This window comes from Saccopteryx leptura, chromosome 3, assembly GCF_036850995.1.
Source record: "Saccopteryx leptura isolate mSacLep1 chromosome 3, mSacLep1_pri_phased_curated, whole genome shotgun sequence".
Taxonomy (NCBI): Eukaryota; Metazoa; Chordata; class Mammalia; order Chiroptera; family Emballonuridae; genus Saccopteryx; species Saccopteryx leptura.
Genome location: NC_089505.1, coordinates 248,278,986 through 248,303,834, shown reverse-complemented (window position 1 = coordinate 248,303,834; position 24,849 = coordinate 248,278,986). Strand labels below are relative to the sequence as shown.

Here is a 24,849-nt window from a genome sequence, read left to right as displayed (position 1 = left end):
CATCCACCAGTTGCTTCCCGTATGTGCTCTGACCCAGGATCAAACCTGCAACCTTGGCATTTCGGGACAACCCTCTTAACTGACAGAGCTAACTGGCCAGGATCTATTCCTTGTATTTTTCTCTACCTTTCCCTGGCCCCATGTCCACATTTATAGACATAAACTAATCTCTCCTGCCCCTTGTCTAAAAAAAAGAAACAATAAATCTCTTGACCATGTTTTCCTGAAAACATTAACCTATTTCCTTACTGGTTTCTCACTAAAATATCCTTAAAGACTTGCTGTCTCTATATATCCTTAGTGCTTATTCATCCCTTAACCCAGTGCCATCTGGCTGTTATTCCACCCTCTGCCTGCTTGCTTTCACCCAGTCACTAAGTGATGCCGCAGACTGGCGGACAAAACCAGGGAGCGCCTCGCAGGGCTTCTGCTTGCTAGAGGAGTGCTGTTGGATTGAGGTCTGTCTTCCCTTGCAATTCTCTCTTCATCTGGCTCCCGATTCTCCTTTCATCTCACTGACCAGAGCCAGGCCTTTAAATGCTGATGTTGGCTTTAAATTTGGCTCACATCCCTTCTCACTGCTGACACTTTCTTTGAACAGCTTTACTCACATCATTTTGCTGAGAACTCCCAAATGGTGTCTCCAGCCCAGAATCATAATCAACTGCCTCTTGGAGACCTACATTTCCCACATTTAAATTTTACTCTTTCCAGAGCTGAACTCTGCATAAGAAAGGCAGTGTGCTACAGTGGCTAGAAGCCTAACTTCTAGAATCGGAATGTTTGGTTTTAAGCCCCAGATCTACCACACTCTCTCTGTGTGATCTTTATCTTCCAGGATCTCAGTTTTCTTCTGTGGAAAATAGGAATAATAATACTACTGATCTCATAATGTCATTCTAAATCTAATGAGATAATACAGATTTACAATAGTACCTGACACATAGTAAGCACTTGGTAAGTTTGGCCATAATTAGTCTGATCATTACTATTGTTATTTAGAACATGGTATCCTGCTGGGTCAGCGTGGTGTCATATACAGAGAACTCAAGTCTGTTTCAGGAAACCAATGTTCAACACACCAGGTATAGCTTGGGCACCTACCACGCATTAAATACCATGCTAAAGGTTTCCAAAGATGCTTCAAACATGTGTAATAAATGCAGACTTTATCCTGGAAGCAGTAGGAGCCATCAGAGGTTTTATTGCAGATGATTGACAAGATCTGATTTTTATTTTAGGGAAATAATTCTGGAAGCCGTGGAACAAAGAGTGGTGATAGGCAAGGTCTGCCCTGGGTGATAATTGCAATGGTCAGATGATTGACAGCAAGTTCCTAAGCTAAGAGATGGAAAAGAGGGACAGGTTTGAGAAATGTTTAAGTGGGAACTGTAAGAGTTGGGGCCAGATCAGGTTTGGGAGACTACTGCATTGTGAAAAAATAGGTTGGTGCATGATAGATGAACTAGTCGGCCACCCAGAAAGAACCCCATAGGATGGCATCCCATTGGTGAATCCACTGCCATCTGACAGTCCATCCTTTAGACAGAGACGCATATTTGGTCCTTAGCTGAGAGTGGTTCTGACTCCCAGAGTGTGAATTTCACATCAACAAAACTCTTACGTACTGCTGTATAAAAACCATGCCAATATATTCATTAATAATGAGAAATATAACTACCAAGTGTAATAGATATTTTATGGCCTATTAGCACATTCACTTCTTATAGGATGACCTCCTTGGGAAGCCAAGTAGAAATTAAAAGCTGATGATTATCCTACTTTCAGAGCAGAAGGAGTTCATGTATGATCTTAATGGCTGATGAGAAAAAGCTACAATATCCTGAGACACTCTCTTCCTCGTAGGATACACCAGACAACTGTGGAGATACTATCAAATTTTGTCTATCAGGATTCCCTTTTTATAGACACCATGTAGACCAGTCTTCTAGGGACACACTTCTTCAGACATAGCACAGGCAGTGATGAAATCTCACTTGCTTCCTCATAATTCGCACTCACTGATGGCGGTATTAAATCAGAAGCAGCCTCCAGGCAGGCAACGTGGATTTTCTCTTTGGTCCATAGCTTCAGGTATGCTGCTGGATAAATACCTGCAACACCAACTTTGGAAGCCCCTTGGTTGTAGTCTTCAGTTGGGGCAGCAGTGAGGGCAAGGAGGAAGCCTGGAAGAGAATGGCATTCCACAGTTTTCTTACTTGCCTGAATAGAGTTTCTTTTCCTTTTCAGCCCACAGCTAAGGATGTCCTTTATTGTCTTTTCTACTAGAGGAACAACCCTAATGAAGCTAACAGAGGACAGGTAAGGATGCTCTCCCTCCCTGTCATAATAATGCCCATCTTTTCTTGAGCAGTTCTCATATTTCTGCCCTACTGCCAACCTTGACCAGCCAGTCATTTTAATCTAATAGTTCTCTATTTTCCCTTAAGCCTTGAACTTTGCACATTGATCCATCTGCTAGTTTACTCTGTGATGATTTTGATAGAATTTCCTGATGTTGGTGAAATTTTATAAATGACTAAATCACATTAAGGTAAACCTTACATTTGATTGGTGACTCGGTCTGCCAACTTGGAGCAAAATGTCAGCAAACCAAATTCTTGGGGGACTATATTTTCTTTCATTTAAATTAAATTTATTTTGTGGGTTAGGTTTCAGACATCTAATAAGCACACTGTGAGAGAAGCACTTGAAATATTGTCATACATAATTACTAAGGCAGGGAATAGAAAGGGAGGGTTTGTGATACCACAGAATAAAAAGAAATTTGAATCAGGCATGGAAAAATGTTGTTGACATAGAAAGATTACTGAAATCTAGCTTAACAAAAATACTATTTAGGATTTTACCACCTGCAGATGAAATCTAGCAATAACAAAGACGTTGTCACTTCTTCATAATTGGGATGGTACATTGAGAGCAGAGATGACAGTTTTGAGTTAGTGACACTTCATCTACTTTTTAAAAAGTGATATGGTCCTTATGAGAGAAACATCATGGGGAGGCACGTGTGGGAGTTATGTATGGATATACAGTATTAGAAAAAGGGATGATAAATTAAGGGAGGACAGGAAGACTTTAGTCTATACCATTCTTCTTCTAAAACTGAAATAGGACTGACAGGATGGAATAAGATGTTCCAGATTTTGCACCGACACAGAAAATTGGAGCTAGACCAAATTTTTCTCCAAGTCTTTGCTTCCTATCTGTAACAGAAAGAGTCATCTACCATCTATCAGGCGTCCCCAAACTACGGCCCACGGGCCGCATGCAGCCCCCTGAGGCCATTTATCCGGCCCCCCACCGCACTTCCGGAAGGGCCACCTCTTTCATTGGTGGTCAGTGAGAGGAGCACTGTATGTGGCGGCCCTCCAATGGTCTGAGGGACAGTGAACTGGCCTTCTGTGTAAAAAGTTTGGGGACCCCTGATAGATGCTTTCAAATCTTGTCTCTCCTTCAGTAGTATCTATTATATGCATGTCATTTGAGATGCATAGAAATCCCATTTTAAAAACGAGAGTTTCTTATTTCTTTGTAACAGAAGAACGGAGGCCATGTCGTGTTTCTAAGGATACCAAGCAGAGCTCATGCTAGACAAAGGTCTCACATTTTCCCACACTATTTTGTTGCCTATGTTAATAAAGGGAATCATAAAGCCCAAGAAACCTATGAGACCTTTTTTAATATTGGCTAAGGGTTATAAGGTGCTCTGAGAAAGTATCTCTAGTCTGTGATTATATTTAAGACTCTTAATCTTTCTCAGTCTTTGAATGATGGCATCCTTTATACAGAGATGTCTTTCACTCAGGGGAAACTTCCCTCTCAAGCTGTTCTTCACATTTCTTACAGCCCGAGGCTGTCTAGTGCTGCCTCATGATGATGACTCCACTCACTCCATGCTTAAGAATTCTGCCAAGAGACCAAGTTCACACATTACATCCTTTCTGGATAGTTTGTGTGCCACTGCTCACTTTCTCTGGGAAGTTGGGCAGGGTGGAGGGAGGGTCACAAATTTATAAACACTGATGGAACACCTAGGTTTTTTAACTCACTTTGGTTATGCTACTTCAAATTACTCATCTGAATCCTACTTTCAAACTAACTAGTCATTTTCTCCTCTCCTTTTGGAACTCCAATGACAAATATTAGACCTGTCGATATTATTCCACATGTTTCTATTCAGTCCTCCAATCTTTCTTTTTTTCTGTTTTTCAGACTGCATTATTTCTATTGATCTATCTTCATGTTCACTGACTCTCTCCTCAGTCATCTCCATTCTGCCATAGAGCTCATCTACTTAATCTTTTACTGCAGATACTGTGTTGTTCTGTCCTAAAATGCCCATTTACTTCTTTGTAAAATTTTATTTCTCTGCTGAGAACTTTTATCTTTTTATTTATTTTAAGTGTGTTTATCTTTACCTCATGCAACATGGTTATTAAAACCAATTTAAGTTCTTTGTTGTAAATTCCAACAGCTCAGAATTTCCATTTTAATTGTCTTCTCCCTTAAGAATTGGCTACATATTCTTGGTACTTTATATGTTGAGTAATTTTAGATTATATCATAGAAATTTATAATATTATGTTGTGTAGACTCTGAGTCCTATTCAGATCTGCTGAAGAATGTTGACTTTTTTTTTCTTTAGTTTGCTTTAGTAAGAAATCATCCTTGCTAGGTTCAGACCACAAATTCTACCACTTCTGTGGGTGGTGGTTTTTACTTTGGTTCCATTTTTAAAGGTGTTGCTAAGCTGTGTAGGGTTCCTTCCTTCCACATAATGCAGCTCAGAGATGAACCTGGGGATTATACAGTTTCATACACAGAATTAGAGGGATCTCTTCTCCAGCTCTCTCCTCTCCAGGATTCCCTAGCACTATCTAACCCACTGAGGCCCCTTTTTCTAAGTCCTCTAGCAAGAGAAATGGGGTTTCTACTGGAGTTTTGGCCATCACATTGCTGCATGCAGTTCTCTACTAAGGTCACCCTTGGGGCAAAGCTGGGAGTACATAAAAGAGAAATTAAAACATGGAGATTCCCTCCACATTCTTTGAACCACAAGGTCCTCTTTCACCAGAGGTCAGAAATATAGGGGCTTTTAGACAATACTTCTAGGCCACTGCCATGTACTGAGACCCAAACTCAGGTTAAAGACATGAGGGAAAAGAGGAAATAAATTTGGAATTCATTTGTGTGTGTGTTGTTTCTCCAGGTTTTAACTGTTTTTCCTCAATCCACCTGCTTTGTGTACTTTTCAGTCCTTGTGTGTTTGCTTTATCATTTTGTTCAGAGTTTTGTTATAACTAGCTGGAGAGATAGCCAGTGGCAAGTTTACTCCATCTTACCTGCTGTTACTTTAATTTTACAGGCAATGACACTGAAATTTAGAGAATTTAGATAACTTGCTAAGGTCAAATAATAAAAAGGGCAGAACTAGTATGCTGAATCTGGACTCTGAATTTGGTCCAACTCATGTGCTTTGCATCACATCATGTTGCTCTTCCAAGATTTCTTAGTTCTTCATTTTGCAAAGCAATTGGAAAATCATAACAGATATTTTAGGTTTCTTCATTAACATAATAAAGGATATAATGTTAATTTAGGTACTATTATAATTAATTATTTTAGTGTTAATTACTGCAGATAATTCCCTAAAGCCTTCCTGGGAGTTTTTTCTGCATCTTAATGGAAATACTTTAAATGTTTCATCATTGGAAATGAGATCATGTCAAGGAAGTCCAACTCTAAAAGAAATCAGGAATAGATATTAAATTTAATCAGAATGCATTTTTGGCACCTATTGAGATGATCATATTTTTTTCTTTGTCCTACTAATATAGTGAAATGCATTAAAATATTTTTTAAGATTGAATCATTCTTGCATTTACTGTTATACTTGGTTGTGATTAATATATTATTATTTTAATGTAAAGCAGTATTTTGTTTCTGTATTTTATTCAGAAATTTAGCACCAGAATTCATAGTTGTGATTGGGCTGTTACTGTCTTTTTTATGACTAGCTTTACTTATAGTATTTATTGTAATTTTTTTTACATTTAGATCATTATTTCCAGAATTTATTCTGATGTACAATATAAGGCCACGAAGAGTCCTTTTTTTCTCCAAGTGTTTAACCTGTTTTTCTAGCACCATTGGCTGAATAATTTTTTACTACCAATGTGACAAATTAAATCTTTTCATAAACCATTGATAGATTTTCTACTCTAATACACTGCATTTCTGTCTGTTCCTATGCTAGAATCAAATTACATATTTTAATTAATTTTAACATCTGGAAGACCAGTCTGTCCTTACTTCTAATGTTGGGTGAAAATCTCCCTGGTCTTTAGCGGTTGTATGAAAAATATAAAATAACATAGCAAAATGTCATTACATTTTTACTATGTCTACTTTCTTATTTAAGGATATATCACTTCTCTTTTGCCCCTCAGTAAGATTTTTTTGTTTTCTTCAGATCAGTCTCATGCAGAGTTTCCTAAGTTTACTTCTTGCACTTTAAGATTTTGCTTCTACTGTGAATAATTATTATTCTGTTGTATGTTTGAAATTATTATTCATGTTACAGCAGTTAACCTATAATTTGGGAGTCCATGGGCTTTTATTGAACTCCATTAAATGTTTTTTTTTTAATTTGCAAGTTAGAGAGATTATAGTTTTTATCAGAAGATTCATATGATCCCAAAACTGCTAAGAAAAGTTGGTTTGGAGGAAATCTATTGGTTTTGTAAATTTATTTTTTGTTCCACCATTTTAATGAAACATTTTATTAGTTCTAATATTTTTTCAGTTAATTTTGGAGTGGTTCTATAGGAAATAGCTGTTCTATTGGTAGTTAATGATAACTTCTGTTCTCTTTTCTCATATTTATAGTTATTATATTTTCTTGTGTATCATTACATTGGCTAAAATTTTCAAAATTTGTATTGATTTGAATTTCATAATTATGTGCTTTGTTGGATACTGACTTCATAGAGATATTTTATCTGCTATATTAAGAAATTATTCTTTCAATTTTTAAAAAAAATTTTATATAAAATAAATGTTTTAGAACATGACTTTTGGTTGTATCAAGATAATTATAGCTTTCTTCTTTTATTTCATTTGTCCTGTCCATATGAAAATTTAAAACAAAAGATTTCCTGATAAAAAAATTAACCTTGCATTCATGGAATAAATTTTATTTATCATGGTTTCTTCTTTCATTATATTTCTGGATTTTATTTAATATAATCCTAAAGATGTTGCTTATCAGTATTTAATGTTAAGAGTGTTCAGGAGTTTTATTTTATACTATGTCAGCTTAGGGGTAAAGAGATTATGTGAATTTAGAAAAATAAATTGGCAGTCTTTTCATACACTGTGGAATATCTTAACTGATGTAGAAAGTATGTGTTTATTCAAGGTTTGATACTACTCAGAGGAAAACAATCTATGCCTAAGTTATTGTTAAAGAAGTTCTTTGACAGTTATCTTAAATTTTTATATGACTTATTGTTACCATATTTTCCACCTTGAGAAGTGATAGAAATTACCAATATATTAATATTTTAATTTTATAACATTTTTTTCTAGTTTTTAAAATTTCTTATGTATCTGTGCTTATATCTCTTTTCCTACATTCATGTAAAGGTAATTATTTTCCTCTTATTTCCTCATTCAGAGTACTTAGTGGTTTGTCTTTTAAATTTATTTATCAATTTATATATTTGTTTCATTTTATAATTGATTATTTTATTCTTTTAACACTATTAATTCCTATTTTGTGCTTCTTATCTTTTATTTCATCTCTTTTTCTGGTTCCTTGAATTGAAAGTTTATTCATTATATTTGATTATTTATTCTTTAATAATAAAAGCTATTATGAATATAAAGTATACGCTAAATCTCATCCTTGTTGAATTACATACACTGTGACATGTACTGTTAATATTGTTTTTTGGGGTTTTTTTACAGAGATAGAGACAGTCAGAGAGAGGGATAGATAGGGACAGACAGACAGAAATGGAGAGAGATGAGAAGCATCAATCATCAGTTTTTCATTGCGACAGCTTAGTTGTTCATTGATTGCTTTCTCATATGTGCCTTGACCGTGGGCCTTCAGCAGAGCTAGTAACCCCTTGCTTGAGCCAGCAACCTTGGGTCCAAGCTGGTGAGCTTTTGCTCAAACTATATGAGCCCTCACTCAAGCTGGCGACCTCGGGGGTCTCAAACCTGGGTCCTTTCGCATCCCAGTCCAACACTCTATCCACTGCACCACCGCCTGGTCAGGCTGTACTGTTATCATTGTTAACTTCTAAATAGTTTACATTTATAATTTTATATTTAATTTGATTTACAAAGTATTTCACAATTTCCACATAATTTTAAAAATATTTTTCTCAATTTCTAGTCATTGCATTTTTTTCAGAAAATGTGGTTTATATAATCTCTACTTTTAAAATGTGTTGATTTTGTTGGTAGTTTATAATTAAATTTTATAATTTACAAATGTTAGAAAATATGCATACTTTAAGGAATAAAATGTTTTATATAAAAATGTATTAAATCTATCAAATATTTAATATTTTTGTTTACATGGTCAGTGAAGACATGGAAATATTTTAAAATGTTCCACTATGACTTTTATTTGAATTTCTAACACACTGCTTTATAATTTATACCGTATTATTTAGCTCATATGTGTTTTAATTATGGACTATATTTCCAATTAACATAAAATAATTTGTCATGTCTAGTGCTTTTTAAGTCTTTTGTCCAAAACTAATATAACTTATTTATTTTGCATTTTTTTGTTATTTTTGTCCACACATTCATCTTTTACTCTTCTTTGATATTGTAATTTTCTACCAATTATATGAAAAGTGTTATTTGAAAGGGTATAATTATATTTTTATTCTAATAACAGTTTCTAGTAGATTTATACTGTCAAGAAAGAATTAAGTAGTATCTGCCTATTCTCCTTGTTGAATTTCTTAAGACATATTTGCATTATCTTTCATAAGTACATACACACATTTCAGTATTTGCAGTTTTTATTTTATTTTTTAATTTTTCAGTTGGCTGAGTCTTTTTTCAGATAAAATTTTCCTGGAGGATATGTAAATTCTAAGCTTTCTGAGTCCTAACTTACTTGAGAATTATTGTCATTCACCTCCAGGTAAATATTTCATTAAATATAAAATTCTTGGATCCTGACTATCTTTTCCTCTAAATTTACTAGAAACAGTGACACAACGTCAACTTGCATGTATTCTATATTATATATTCTTGCATATAAAAACTTAAATATATTTCATAAAAAATGGGGAGCTGCCAATTTAATACATTACTACTTTGTTTGTAGTGACTTTCTCCTCCTGGATGCTTGCAAAAGTTATTTTTCTTCATCTTTGGGATAAAAGTCAAGAGAATGTACCTAGGTGTGAGTTCTCTTATCAATTTTGTGTAATATTGTACTTTGTTTAGGACTTGAGCTATTCCATCTGACAACTTAAACTTCTTCAACTTAAGAAATTTTTCTATTATTCCTTTTATTACTTTTTCTTGTCTGTTCATTATATTCTTGAATCTATCCAACAATTCTTTTATACTCTATTAGAATTTTTCATCTCTATCATTTTTCTTTGAATTCTTGGAGGATGTTTTACTCTGGTTCTGCAATTCACCAATTTAAATTCTTCATTTTGTTTTTGCAGCACTTGACTTACTATTCATGGCTGCCACTGCATTATTTTTTATTGTGATAAAATACTCATATCATAAAACTGATTATTTTAACTTTTTAAGCATGCAATTCAATGGCATTAAGTTGTGCGTCCACCACCATTATCCATCTCTAGAACTTTCCTATCATCCCAAACTGAAACTCCCCCAGCCCCTGGCAACTTCTATTCTACTTTTTATGTCTATGGATTGCCTATTCTAGAGTCTTCATATAAGTGGAGTCATATAATATTTGTCCTTTTGTGTCTGGTTATTTCACTTGGCATGTTTTCAAGGTTCATCTATATTGTATTATATTTTAAAATGTCATTCCTTTTAAGGCAGAATAATGTTCCATTATATGATTATACCACATTTTGTTTATTCAGTCATCTGTCAATGAGCATGTGGTTTGTTTCCATCTTTTGTCTGTTATGAATAATTCTACTATAAACATTGGCATGTACATACCTGTTCAGGCTTCTGTTTTCAACTCTTCTGGGTGTATACCTAGAAATGGAATTGATGAATTATATGGTAATTCTGTTTGATATTTTTGAGTAATCACCATACTGTTTTTCACAGTGGCTGCACCATTTTACATTTTTACCAATAATTCACAAGGATTTCAATATCTCCACATCTTTTCTGATACCTGTTATTTTCTGCAATTTATTTTATAACAGCCATCAGAGTGGGTGTGAAATGGTATTTCATTGTGGTTTTGATTTGTATTTCCTTAATGATTAGTGATGTTGAGTATCTTTTCATGTGCTTATTGGTACATTTGTATATCTTCTTTGGAAAATATTCAAGTCTTTTGCTCATTTTTCTTAAATTGGGATTTTTTTATTGTTGTTATTGAGTTATAAGATTTTTTAATATATTCTGGATATTAATCCCTTATCTAATATATTATTTGGAAATATTTTCTGTGGGTTACCTTTTCACTCTATTGATAGTGTCTTTTTATGCACAAGAGTTTTTCATTTTGATGAAGTCCAATTTATCTAATTTTTCTTTTGTTGCCTGTACTTGGGGTCATGTCTTATTAAATTATTGCAAATCCAATGTCATAAAACTTTTCCCTGTGTTTTTTTCTAAGAGTGTTATTGTTTTATCTCTTACAGTTAGGTTCTTATTCCATTTTGAGTTAATGTTTATATATGGTTTAAAACCAGAGTCCAACTTTATTCTATTGTAAATGGATATCCAGTTTTTCCAGCACCATTTATTAAAAATACTGTTTTTTTTCCCAATTGGATGGTTGATACCCATGTCAAAAATCACCTGAGCAGATAGATATGCAAAGTTTTATTACTGGGTTCTCTATTCAACTCCATTGGTCTATATGTCTGTCTTTATGCTGGTACCACACTGTTCTGATTACTATGGCTTTATAGTAAGTTTTGAAATAAGAAGTGTGAGTCTTTCAACTATTTTCTTTGTGAAGATTGTTTTGGCTATTTGGGGTCCCTTTAAAGTTCATATGAATTTTAGGATAAGTTTTTCTATTTCTGCAATTTTTTTTTTTTTTCATTTTTCTGAAGCTGGAAACAGGGAGAGACAGTCAGACAGACTCCCGCATGCGCCCGACTGGGATCCACCCGGCACGCCCACCAGGGGCGACGCTCTGCCCACCAGGGGGCGATGCTCTGCCCATCCTGGGCATCGCCATGTTGCGACCAGAGCCACTCTAGCGCCTGAGGCAGAGGCCACAGAGCCATCCCCAGCGCCTGGGCCATCTTTGCTCCAATGGAGCCTTGGCTGCGGGAGGGGAAGAGAGAGACAGAGAGGAAAGCGCGGCGGAGGGGTGGAGAAGCAAATGGGCGCTTCTCCTGTGTGCCCTGGCTGGGAATCGAACCCGGGTCCTCCGCACGCTAGGCCGATGCTCTACCGCTGAGCCAACCGGCCAGGGCTATTTCTGCAATTTTGATGAGGATTGTACTGAAGCCATAGATCAATTTGTGTAGTATTGTCATCTTAACAGTATTAAGTCTCCTAATTCATGAACACTGGCTGGATTTCCATTTATTTATGGCTTTAATTTTTTACATCATTGTTCTATATTTTTCATTGCCATTTCATTTTTTTAACTGACAAATAACGTCTTTCAACGCAATGAATATTTTCCTGATTCTGAATTTTTCCTCGTGTGTCACCCTGCTATTGTGTTAGAGATGGAATATCATAATCATGAGTATGAATTAAAATTGTTTTATATTTCTTACATGAGTTTGTTTCAAAGAGAAATGTTCTCAAATTCCTAAAAGTGGTCTCTTCTTCCCAACTTCTGAGATATTTCCTTAGTATAGTGACTCAAAAGAGAAACAGCTAAATATTTTAGTACTGGGTTTGCGGGTAAGTTCTGTCAGATAGCGTGTAAATCTTTGTTGAAAATATAAAGACCCCAGGCTAAAGAAGACAGGAAAATTTAGATGTTCATAGTGTAATTATTTTCTTGGAAAGGCTGAAGACTCAGTAGTATATTTAAGGTAAGGAAGAAACTGGAGCGAAAGGAAGATGGTCAGATGTAGATGTTAAATCACTGTTTTCAGAACCTATCCCACCACCAACCACAGGCTTTTCCCCTCATGCCCCGGATTCCAGGATTCCTGGATTCCCCTCACCATGATCTCAGCAGCTTCAGTTTGGCAGGAACTCCCCAAATATCTGTCATGTATATAACATCTTTACCTATTTTCCAGTAGTAAAAAACATTTTCAACTATTGTGCCTGTTTAGCTATTTCTACATTGTTTTTGGACAGAAGAGTGAGAGTTAAAATATGTAGACCCAAATCACTATCTTTACCTGAAAATTTCACTTTTCTTCTAACTTTACAAGATTATAAAACAAAGCACAATGAAACAACTCAAAGAATTATTATGCCTTATCCAACTGACTGGCCTCAGTTCACTGAGAAAAGTCATTCTCAGAGAAACTGAAATATTTGCCCAGATTCACATAAGTAGTCAGTGACAGTAGAATTTTAAATTTACAAAATTAAACTATTTAAATCCAGTGATTTTTTTTCTCCTCTACAACACGAAATAGCCTGCCCAATTCCTTGCATGTGTATGTGTGCTGCTTTTTTGTTTCTTATCTATGGAATACTTAAATGGAAGCGATCATAATATATATGTGCAAATGCATAAATGCATATGAATTTGTATGAGTTTATTTAATTTTTTTTTAATTTTTATTTATTTATTTATTTTTTATTCATTTTAGAGAGGAGAGGGAGAGACAGAGAGAGAGAAGGGGGGGAGGAGCTGGAAACATCAACTCCTATATGTGCCTTGACCAGGCAAGCCCAGGGTTTTGAACCGGCTACCTTAGCATTTCCAGGTCGACGCTTTATCCACTGTGCTACCACAGGTCAGGCTGTATGAGTTTATTTATACTCTTTTGTTAATGGCTTATTCTTAATGGTCAATATCCTAGAATATTTTTCTCAACATAATAAGAGAAAGTTATAATACCCACCTTATAAGGTTGTTATGGGAACTATATTACTTATTATATGTATTATATAGATGGGGATACTGAGTCAGAGGAAGCTGACAGCCACTCTGATACCTACAAGAACCTAGACTTGTGGGAACCCAGGCATCATGGCCCCAATGTCCACCCCCTCAATCACTATACTATAGGGTTTCCCTCAATTCTACTATTATATATAGTTTTAAGTTAAAAACAAATTCAGTTCACAATTCACCACCCCAAACCCTCTGGCTTCTTCTAGAAAAGTTACCTGAGAGCATATGCCCTCTTTACATTTTATTTTCATGGCCCTTTAACAACTTCAGCTTGGAAATACTCCTCACAAAGAGGTAAAGAGGAGTATCAGCATTTCGCAGATGGGGTTAAGAGGTTAAGTGTGTTGCTTATTGCTTAAGAAGTTGGAGTGAAAGCCAAGAACGCTTGGCTCAAACTGCTGAGTGGAAACCAAAAGACCACACTTCTCTATCCCTCTCAGTCATCTTTTGGTTTGGTTGGGAGTGTGGTTTTGCCATTAGTGTCACAGGGGAAAATGACATATTCTGAACACACCGCTTGATTCCTGGGGCAGAATGATTATAGGTTGTCATTACCAAGAGACAGTTCTAAAAGCCTTTTCTAAATTTAAAACTGAGAGGAAAAAAAATCTTCAGACACTTGAAAGAACCTGGATTTCTTCTTCTTTTTTTTTTTGAGATACTGTTCGTTTAGGTATGAGAAGATTTGATGACAAAATTAAGGTAAATAGAGCAGAGAGTTTATTCTCTTGTCCTCTTGAATGAGAGATAATACCATGGAGTCTGAGTTCATGAGAATGTTCCTTACCTCTCTACATTTCTTTTTTTCATCTGTAAAATGAATATAATGATACGCCCTGGCCAGTTAGCTCAATCGGGTAGACTTAGAGAGTCATCTAGAAATAACAAGGTTGCAGGTTCAAATCCCTAGTCAGAACACGTATAGGAAGTAACCAACAATGCACATCTAAGTAGAAAAACAAATGACTGTTTCTCTATCTATCTCCCTCCCACACTCTCTCCCTTCCTCTCTTTGTCTCTCTAAAATCAATCAATTAGAAAATATTTTTAAAAATGAATATAATGATAGTCCCTACCTCATAGAACTGTTGGAAGAATTAACAATGCCAAACATGTCCTTGTTATTATTGTGGTTGTTGTTGGGGTTTTGACAAACAGCTAATGAATTACCCCAAATTCTCCTGGACATAACCCACTCAAATCATTACAGCAAATTCCCAGCCCTTCCTGGCCTACCTCTTTCTCTGAGGTGTTTAGCATTTGGCTGTTCTGTCTTTCTATAGAGGCATAGAAGTAGAACGTGAGGCCACATAAAAGTTAGTGTTTCCTTTGTCTGATGGTTCTAGAGAGACCTCTAGCTCACTATTGGTCAGCATCAGACAGCGTTGTCTGCCTATCACCTAACAGCCCCAGGGTGCGAATTTGAACCTTAGATTTAGCGCTGCTTTTTCAAGAACTGCAGATTCAGCCTTTGCTACTCACCCACAACAATTTTTTTTAATTATTATGTATTTGAGTGTAACAAAAATGTACAAAGGCTAATGAGCAGTCATTATCTACCACAATGCTTATGAGATGAAATATTACAGGTATTGGTGTGCCCTGAGTATACTCCCATTTCTTTTTTCTTCAGAGATCATCACTATTCTGAATTTGGGGTTTATCCTTTTAATGGATGTTACAGTGAACATTCTGTTCTGTCTCCTGGGGGGTGGGGGAGTCCAAAAGCAAGAATTTCCTTATGATATACAACTAAGGATTGAACTGCTAGGTCTTATAATATGTGAATATGAGACTTCACTGGGCATAATTTAATTGTTCTCCAAAGGGGCCGCACCAATTTACATTCCCACTAGTAATTTATAAGGGTTATGATTGTCCCACATTCTCTCAGTGTTTTGTATGATCTCCCAACTCCTCTTCTCAAACAGACTGGGTCCACATATGACTTGTGGGTTAGATTCACTGGTATGGACTGAATGTACTCTTACCTACTCCCACCTACAGCCCACTGTTGCTCCAGAGGGTGATAAGGAAGTCCTTTGGAGAAAACTGCAACCTCCGCCAGTCTATATTAATAAGGTGTGATCTAACTAAAAGAGGTCATCCACCTTAGGACTGTCCCCTTCAGCTTTCCTCCACAATCTCTGTTGCACCGGACTTGGCAAAGTGCTACTCTGTCCTAGGCCCCTCCAGACACTCATTATGGTCAATAGTACTGAGCTCAACTAAATCAACCTGAACATTTTAGATGTCATCAGGACTAGGAGAAACCTAGACTCTGTTGAACTAAAGGAGCATAAAACTGAAGGTTTGCATGGTAGGAACCTATGTCTATGGGCAACCGTGAATACAGAGCCCACTTTCTACCACCCCCATCTCCTGCAAAATATGGTTCATCTGGGAAAAATGATTAGTGATGGGGAATGTGTTACAAGGATTTGTTTCAGAAGCCAAGTGGTCCCTAGGAAATGCATTGTGAAAACCACTGCATGAATGAATAACCAACTAAAATAGAGTTGTATAAAGAAGAATTGGCACAAATTCATATACTGCCTTGTGATTAAACTGTCACTCCAGTCCTTTATGCCAGCTTAGGCTACAAACTTTAGAAATTACTTGATGGGTTCTTATTAGTGAACTTCAGTTTCTGGTCTGCACTTGACCTCATGTCACATTGTGAACTCCTGTCTGCTAAGTGAGGCCTCTCTACTGCCCAGCTGACGCCCAGGTTCTGTTTCTACTCACTCTTGGGTCCCCATATAAAATCTGATGCACTATCCTGAGCCAGACAGGAGCTGGTAGATCTTAACAGCTCCACACCTGTGTTTTACATTTGAGAAATCTAAAGTTGAAATGTGTTAGGTCACCAAAGGAGGGATGCACAAAGCCTGATGAGTTTTATAAGAAATGTATTTATGCATCTGGGAGCAGATGGGCTGAGACCCTAGTGACTTCAGCAGCGAGAGGAAGAGAAGCCTCAGCCCATACAGGACGGGGTTTGGCAGCATTTCCCGTTGCAGGGGCGGGGGGGAGCTTCTGTACCTGTGGGAGAGGGAGGGTGGTGCTAAGCAACAGAATGTTCAGATAAGTGATGGGGAGGTGACTAACTGGTAGGTGTCCAAGGGTGGGGCAGGGGTAAGATATTGATCAGGATTGATCAAATGGAGAGTCATGAGACTGCCCTGGCACCATGTCGCCTAAAGTTCAACCTGGTTAGTTGAGGCTTTTGGCAAGGGGCTCTGGACCCAGACCTAACGAAATGCCTAGGAAGTGACAAAACTAGGATTAAATTCCAAATCTGTCTTCTTCCAAAGTCCGTACACCTTTAAATGGCACCGAAGTCTTGGGAAGAGTGAGTTACCTGAGACTGTGGGTGTAAGGATGGGGATCTGACTGAGCTCTGATAGAGTTCTGGAAGAGAGAGGAAAGCCTACACAGGCATATGAGAAAGAACAACTGAAGAGAGAATTGGAGAGAATATTTGGTCATGGAAATCGAAAGAAAGCATTTTACATAGAGGGAAAGGTTAACTCTGTTGCTGTAAAATATTGAATAAGACAAAGCCAAAGAAGTGACCAGGATGGCAATGGGGAGACAGCTGGGGACACTGACAAAAACAGTTCTAGCAGAGATATGAAGACAAAAGGCAGAACAGAATGGGTAAAAAGGTGAAGAATTTCAATTTTAAAATGAGGGGTAGAGACATTTTTGGCCCTTTGTCTCATCAAAAGCACCCCAAACTGGAAGAATGTGAAACAAATTCATAAAGCTCATTGTTGAGGAAACTAAGAACTAGCTAAACTGTAAAAACACTGTACATGAGGACAGAAAGAAGACAGAGGAGTGGCAAAAGATGTAGGCCGTCTGGCGAAAAGTCAAATATACTCTTGCAGAAGAAGATACTAAAGAGGAACAAGCCTTGAAGCCTTGTAGAACCTGGAAAGCTCAAAACCTGGAACTGCCAGATACAGTAAAAGTCAAGGGAAGGCTACACAGTGAAAACTGAAATATTGTTTATAAGTTTATCTAAGGAAGCTATTCCTTCAGAGACGTGCACCTCCACTACATTCTGAAGATTATTGTATTCTCTCGGTAGCTCCACCAGGGAGAAGTATATTCTCTGGCAAGATAGAACAAGAATGGTTTCACAGGCAGACACGAGGCATGGGAGATTATGGAGACATCTACATAACAAATGTTGCTACTTGCAGCTCTCCCCTTGTCAATTCTAGACCTAACACCCAAGGAAAGAGTTTGAAAACTACTTCTCTGTAGAAATAAGTATCTCAGAGAGGGGGGGAAAATTACATGTGCTCATATTTGAGGGTCCTCAATAGCAACAACAAAAATCGGTTGACAAAAGCTGGTCACCCACCAACTGATGTGCCCCACCATGCACAGGTCTTCCAACAAATCCTGTAGTCATGCTCATTCACTATAAAACATACCAAAAATCACTCCACATTTGAAGAAAGTCTCCACCAGAAAAAACAGGGGAGTGAGGGAGTGAGGAAGTGAGTACTATTTCAAGAAGTTGTATTGCCTGATCAGTGGTGGCACAGTGGATAGAGCGTCAACCCTGAATGCTGAGGTCGGCAGTTTGAAATTTGACCTGCTTGAGCAGGCTTGAGCAAGAGGTCGCTGGCTTGACTTGGGCCTGAGGTCTCCAGTCTGATCCCAGTCAAAGTCAAGGCATGTAGGAGAAGCAATCAGTGCACAACCAAAGTGAAGCAACTATGTGTTGATGCCTCTCTCGCTCTCTCTCTCAAAAAAAAAAAAAATGTTGTGTTGTGAAGAGAAATGCAAATAAATTAGTCAATAGCTGGAGGGAGATGTGGGTTCACAGAGGATTCATTTTTTTAAGATGAGAGATACTGAGTATATTAATATGCCGGGAATCAGCCAGTAGTATTTATCTTCCTGATTTGAGACAAATATGTAGTCACAAACATTTAAAAAAAGACTTTACAGCCTGACCAGGCAGTGGCGCAGTGGATAGAGCATCAGACTGGGATGCTGAGGACCCAGGTTCGAGACCCTGAGGTCACCAGCTTGAGCACGGGCTCATCTGGTTTGAGCAAAATCCCACCAGCTTGAACCCAAGGTTGCTGGCTCCAGCAAGGGGTTACTCGGTCTGCTGAAGGCCCGCGGTCAAGGCACATATGGGAAAACAATCAATGAACAACTAAGGTGTTGCAACGCGCAATGAAAGGCGAATGATTGATGCTTCTCATCTCTCTTCGTCTCTGTCTATCCCTCTCTTTGTCTCTGTAAAAAAATAAAAATTAAAAAAAAAAAAAAAAGACTTTACAATATGCCTGCTTCTAGTTAGGATGGGAAAAACCTTCATTTTCATGGTGCACTAGAAAGGTCCAGACAAAATAGAATTCATATGTTCCTTTGGGGCTAGCAGGCACACAGGAAGCACTGATTAACTGAATTAGGGAGAAACAAGCCCTTTACAGCTGAGCAAGGATCTGCAGAAGCTTCATCCTTGAGGGTGAGTGCTGGTGTGGGTATGGGCAGCTGAAAAAGTAGGTCAGCCATGGACAGAGACTACAGGGATGAGGAAAAGCCATCTGAACCTAAAGCAAAGATGTGTGCCAAAGGTATGGATTATCAGTAAAAGCCCCGATAAAAGCAATCTATCAGCCTGGCAATTCTACAGCCTCGCCGACACCTCTTTTTGGCATTGTTTCAAGAAAGTAACATTGAAGTAGTTGCTGAAAAGTAAAGAGAAATTGCATAATCTCATGGATTTTTGTGTTGCTTGGATTCTGGAGTCCTATCAGAGTTAAATCTAAAGGTCAAGCAAAAATACATGAAGCTGCATGTAACTGCCTCCCAGCTCAAATACTGAAAAGACCACAAAGCAGAACAGGGCAAATGGCTGGGAGCTGGGTTAATAACAGGGAACACACACTAATTAAAGCTGTGGCCTAGCCCAAGCTCAACCTAACTGTAGGAGGCTCTAAATAATCAGTCCCTCATGATAAAAAGCTTACACTCTGCATTAAGTAAACAAATCAACATTATACCTAAGTCACCACTGCTTTTTTCCTACATAATGTCTAAAATACAAATTAAGAGATTATAAGACATGGAAAAAGGCCGAAAAATGTGACCCATAATCATGTAAAAACATGGCAATGGAAGCAAACCACAGATGACTCAATTATTGGAGGTAGCAGACAGTGACTTTAGAGCAACTATTATAAACATTTTAAAGAATGTACAGAAAAAGGTGAATATAACGTAGAAAGATATGGGAAATCAGAAAAAAAAATCTCAAAGAACCAAGTGAAAACTATGAAACTGAATAAGATAATATCTGCAGAAAAGGGATTAATAAACTTAAAAACAAGTTAATATAAGTTATCTAAACTGAAAGAGACAAAAGGAAAAGATTGGGAGGTGGGGGGGATGAAACAGGTCTATAATTTGTGAGATAATATCATCTGGTCAAATGATGTATAATTGGAATATCAAACATAGTATTCCACACACACATCCAAGAAGCTTAAAGAATCCCAAGCAGGACAAATACAATGAAAGTACCACCTAAGTACATCATAGTCAAATTTATGAAAATCAGAATAAAGAGATAATCTTAAACTTTGTCAGAAGAGAAGGAGAAAAGAGATTTTGCAAACAGAAGAACAAAAATGAATCACTTATTTTTCATCAAACAAAAAAGAAAATGCAGTCTGAAGACAAAAGATTAATATCTTTAGGAAATAAAGTCAATTTAGAACTTTACATCCAGAGCTTTTTATACTTTAAAACTGAAAGCAAGACTAAGACATATTTAGAAGGGAAAAAAAACTTAAGAGAATTATCACCAAAAATTTTGCACTACAAAAAAATAAATGCTGAAGGAATCCTTCAGCCTGAAGGAAAATGATACCAAGTATAAACTAGATCTACAAAAAAGGAAGGAGTAACAGAAATGATAAATATTTTCTTAATTTCATAAAAAGACAAATAATAACCCTGTTTTGGAGTTTATTTCACACATAGAAGTAAAATAATATGACAGTCATAGCACAGAGGCATTATGGGAAGTATATATAATAGTAAAGCTTTCTTTCATTATATGAGAAGCATTCTAATATTAACTTACAGTAGCCTATGATAAAATAAGAGTGAATATTATAATCTATAAAGGAACTGCTAAAATAGAACCAAAGATAGGATATTATTATAGATCCTACAGATGTTAAAAGATAATAAAGGGATATTATGAATAATTTTATAGAAATAAATTCAATAGTTACAAAGGAAATGATGTTTGCATGTTATTATATATAAATTGTACCTCACTGGAAAATATATAGAAAATAATTATTGGTTTAATAAATATCTTCATGTCATTAATTATGTTGGTCTGCTTTTAGGTAAAAGCCCAAGATCACTAGGTGTTATATAGATTATAAAGAAATGATTACAGTTGGTTGTGGAATTTCATGACTCCAAAAGTAGCAACAAAGTGTCTTCAATTAATCTAGGTCTTTCTGTTTTGTTCAACCCATGTTTTTCGTAGTAACACTATAGTCAGCAGGCCATCTGGAAATGTGAATGCAGCCTTAGCGGTAGTAAATAGTGATGTGCGTTTACTGTATAAGTTGAGGCTGTAAAGGCAACTACTGCAAGGCATTTGAATAAAGTCCAATTCCACAGAAGCTCTTTTATTGGAGGCGAGAAGTCAACAATGCCAAGCTGATGTTGGGTTATTCGAGGTTGGGGGAAGTGGAGGCTGTTTCTGTTCACTGAAAATGTGGTAGATGTTGCATAAGCCCGACGGGGATTTTGCAGTAGGAGCATCAGTAGGATACTCGGGATAAACACTTACTGAATTGTTTCTTGACATGCTTAGGTGTGTTTGTCCTTTCGTGTTTTCATCAGCAAATATCAAAATTTCACAACACAGCTGGAATCCCAAAAAGTAATTTTCATGAAGCGTAGAAAAATTCCTGGACAACAAAAAGTCCAGCAAACACTGTCCCCCTTCTCCCTACTCCCACCCTTACAAATCAGAGTAGTGTTGGGTGCATGATGCATGCCCCCTAAACAAATAGTTATGGAAATGAATGACTGACTGATGAATGTGCGCAAACTGGGATCATTCATTCAACAGCATATCGCATACTCTAGGCCTGTAATTAAGTGCTGCAGGGGTTGCAGAAGGAACACAAGACATGTGGCATGAGACCCTTTACTTCTCAGTAAAAATGCTAGCAGACATGTGAAACCTCCGAGGAAAACAGGAGACTCTTTAACAGTAGCCTGTCTTCGTAGGATTCCAGCCTCTCTCATTTCCCAAGAAGATAACATTTCATGTGATAATAACCAAGTCCTCAGAGAGGTTCTTATCACCCCCTTTAATAGATCTCTCTCCCAATTTTCTTCCATTTCTAAGACAGCATGAAAAAAAATAGGCCCTTAATAATAGTTTTATTGTCCCAGAAGTAAAACAGACCCGCCATTCCCATGAAACCATCTATTTTGTTTGTTTCGATATTGTGAGTATGTAGAGAAGGGGCAGGGAGAAGGGAGGTGTGGACTTAAGCCGTTTGACCTTTGGAGAAGTAAAGGTGGTATCTGGGACGTTGTGATCACTGCTCGGGACTAGTGAGTTTACATCTTGCCAGACACAAAGCTTCAAGGATAAAACAGCCTTTGCTTGTTCTGGTACCAAAAAAATAGAAAGCTCAAGAAAATACTTGTAAAGAAAAGGAAATAGGCTTAGTGAAAACACCCCAGTTCCCAGACTTTATTTGGCAGAGAAAGAATACAGTGAAGCCAAGGAACCTTTTCCATTCCCCTAATATTCCTCTTTTAACCCTCTTTTTTAAGCTTCAGTCTTAACACAACATTCTAATTTTAGTGTTACCAATATGTTCCAGATTTCACTTGTCCATGACCAAAAAGTAAGACCACATTTATTTTCACATTTACTTTTAATGTTCAACCTCATTCCCTCTAATTGTTAGAAACTCGCTCCCTCCCCCATAGTGTCCACAGTTAGTCTGAAGGTTCCGTGGTACCACTTGTATGTGCTCAAGAGCAAACTCTGGCTTTTGTTTCCTAGGCTCACCTCCTTACCCCATCTTCACCCCCATGCCACTGGTCACTGCCATTGTCCTCATGAAATTGCCAACCTGCAGGACAAGGCTGCCTGTGGCCAGATGACTGCTGGTGCCACCCTCTGCCCTCCCCTCAGTGGTGGCCTTGGTGAAAGACACTGTTATCATCTTTGCCCTTCCTTCTAATGCACAGATATATGCCTTTTTTGTTACCTAACAACAGAGTTGAAATTAAACTATGCCTTTTGATGGGATTTATTGAAATATTAGGGTAATATAAAAAAATATAACCTAGAGAATGGTTTATAACCAGCACATGGGCGCAGACCTAAGGTCAATTATGAGGCCAGTTCCTGCTTGGCTTCCCTCCACATGGCCAAGTGAAGCTAATCCCCGACCACAGGGTTGACCTCTTCAAAGAATGATTGACTGTAGAGACGTCTGTTCCCTCCTCTCACCTCTGCAGTGAGTACTTGTTGAATGTCTAGATGTTCCAAGTACTGTAGTAGACACAGAAGATACAGTAATGATCAGAACAGACATCACCCAGCTCTCATGGAGTTTAAAGTCTGGAACTAGGAAAACAAATCCTAAACAATTAATTACATAGTCAAATGTTATTAGTTATAAAATGTCCCAAGTGTTATGTGGGGTTTCTTCTAATTGAGGGAGCTAATTTGAATTAGGAAATTCAAATAAGGCTACTTTGAGCCATTGACATTTAAGCTGGGACTGAAGACTGGGTAAAAATTAGCCCCGTAAAGAGCTAGGCAAGAAGCCGCCTCAGTCCCCAAGCAGTAGTGATTGCAGATGGGAAGGGTCTATTGGAGAAGGAGCTTAGGAAAACCAGAGAGTCAAGTGAGGAGAGTGGGGACAGAGTGTTGCCAGATGAGGCTGTCAGGGAGGGAGACAAGCCACCCCATGTAAGCACTGGAAGGCCAGGGCAAGGATTTGGGGTTTGATCCCAAGTGTAATTGATGTTATTGAATGGTTTTGAACAGGGGAGTGAATGACACATTTTGAGCAATATTTTAAGAACATTCTGACAGCCATATGGAAAATGAATGGAAGAGGGGCAAGAAGGCAATCAAAAGGCTCTTGCTGGGTGGCTCAGTAGATAAAGCACCATCTTGGTGCATGCACCACGGTCACTGGTTCAATCCCCAGGCAGGGCACAGAAGAGAAGCACAATGAGTGCACAACTAAATGGATCAACTAAGTGAAACAATGAATGGACGCTTCTCTTTCTCTCTTCCTCTCTTTCTCTCTCTCTCCCAAAAAGATAGCCAGTAACTTTTCAGTGGTCCAAGCAAGAGGTGATGTTGGCTCAGATCATGGCATTGGCAGAAGCAATAGAGAAGTTTCAGGATATGATTCAATGAAATTTGAATCTAATGAAATTTGATGATAGATTATGTAGGGGAGCATAAGAAGAATGGAGAGCCAAGGTAGAGGGTCGAGGAAGGCTTCTTTTTGACTTGAGCACCTGGGCATGTGGTCTGATATCTGGGCATTGATAAGACAATCAAACAATAGTCAGAACATTTCCTAAAGTCTGAATTACCTTGCTTTCACTATTCCCCCTGAAAAGCATCAGTAGCCCAGGCCAGGGACAAGCTCAGGTTAACCCCTTTTCAGTTTGTCTTTTAAACTCTCCAACAGCTTGATGGTTCAGCCTCACCCACCCCAAGCAATTGTCAGAATAGACCAGTAATAAATTTTATTCATTCATTCATTCATGTATCCATTTATTTATGTATTCATTCATTCATGTATTCATTCATTCATTCAAAAAAGAAACGGTTTATCATGGTGATTGAGAGCAGGGCCTCTAGGTTCACATCCTGTCTCTGTCACTGAATAATTAAGGGGTAAGTTCCTTAGCTTCCCTATAACTCAGTTTCCTTCTCTGTGAAATGAAAATAACAGTGTTGTTTATTAAAAAGAACTGTTATAAGGCATAAATGAATTGTGTGGTGTTTTTTAACAGAGCATGGCACACTTTTAAGTACTCAGATGGTGTTAGAAATTGCAATTGCTCATCACTAATTCAAGTGTTACTGAAAACTTCCCATTTCTCCGACACTGTTGTATGCTAGGAGGCTGCTTGGCAGAGTAGGAAGCCTTTTTGAGTTAGACAGATTGGAATTCAAGTTGTCTCACCTTTGAAATGTGGGCAATATTAGCTGCCTTGAGTGGTTACAGAGAGGATGAAAGTGGATCTTTGAGCAGGGCCTTGTACACAGTGGATGCCTAGTAAATGTTAGGTTTTTACCTACTCAAAAGAAACTTTCTTCCCAATTTAAATAGTGCACCTCCACCCCTCTGCCATGAAAGAGATCCCAGGGAGAGGAAGGTAATTTCAAACTTTTCATAGGCTTACAGTTGATGAATGAGGCTGGTTTTTTTTTCAGATATGATGCTTCTTGCCCTCTCGGCACAGTATGGAACTATTTAAAAGACAGGAACACATCT

The 24,849-nt window shown here is 37.5% G+C and overlaps 1 protein-coding gene across 1 annotated transcript in view; it reads left to right on the top strand.

Moving 5' to 3' along the window:
- The window catches only part of ANTXR1 (ANTXR cell adhesion molecule 1), a 245,495-nt gene that overhangs the window by 25,974 nt on the left and 194,672 nt on the right, over nucleotides 1-24,849 (top strand). The window contains exon 3 of the mRNA XM_066378086.1: nucleotides 2,251-2,322. Within this exon, the coding sequence (XP_066234183.1) occupies nucleotides 2,251-2,322 (72 nt within the window). The remainder of the gene's footprint in view (nucleotides 1-2,250; nucleotides 2,323-24,849) is intronic.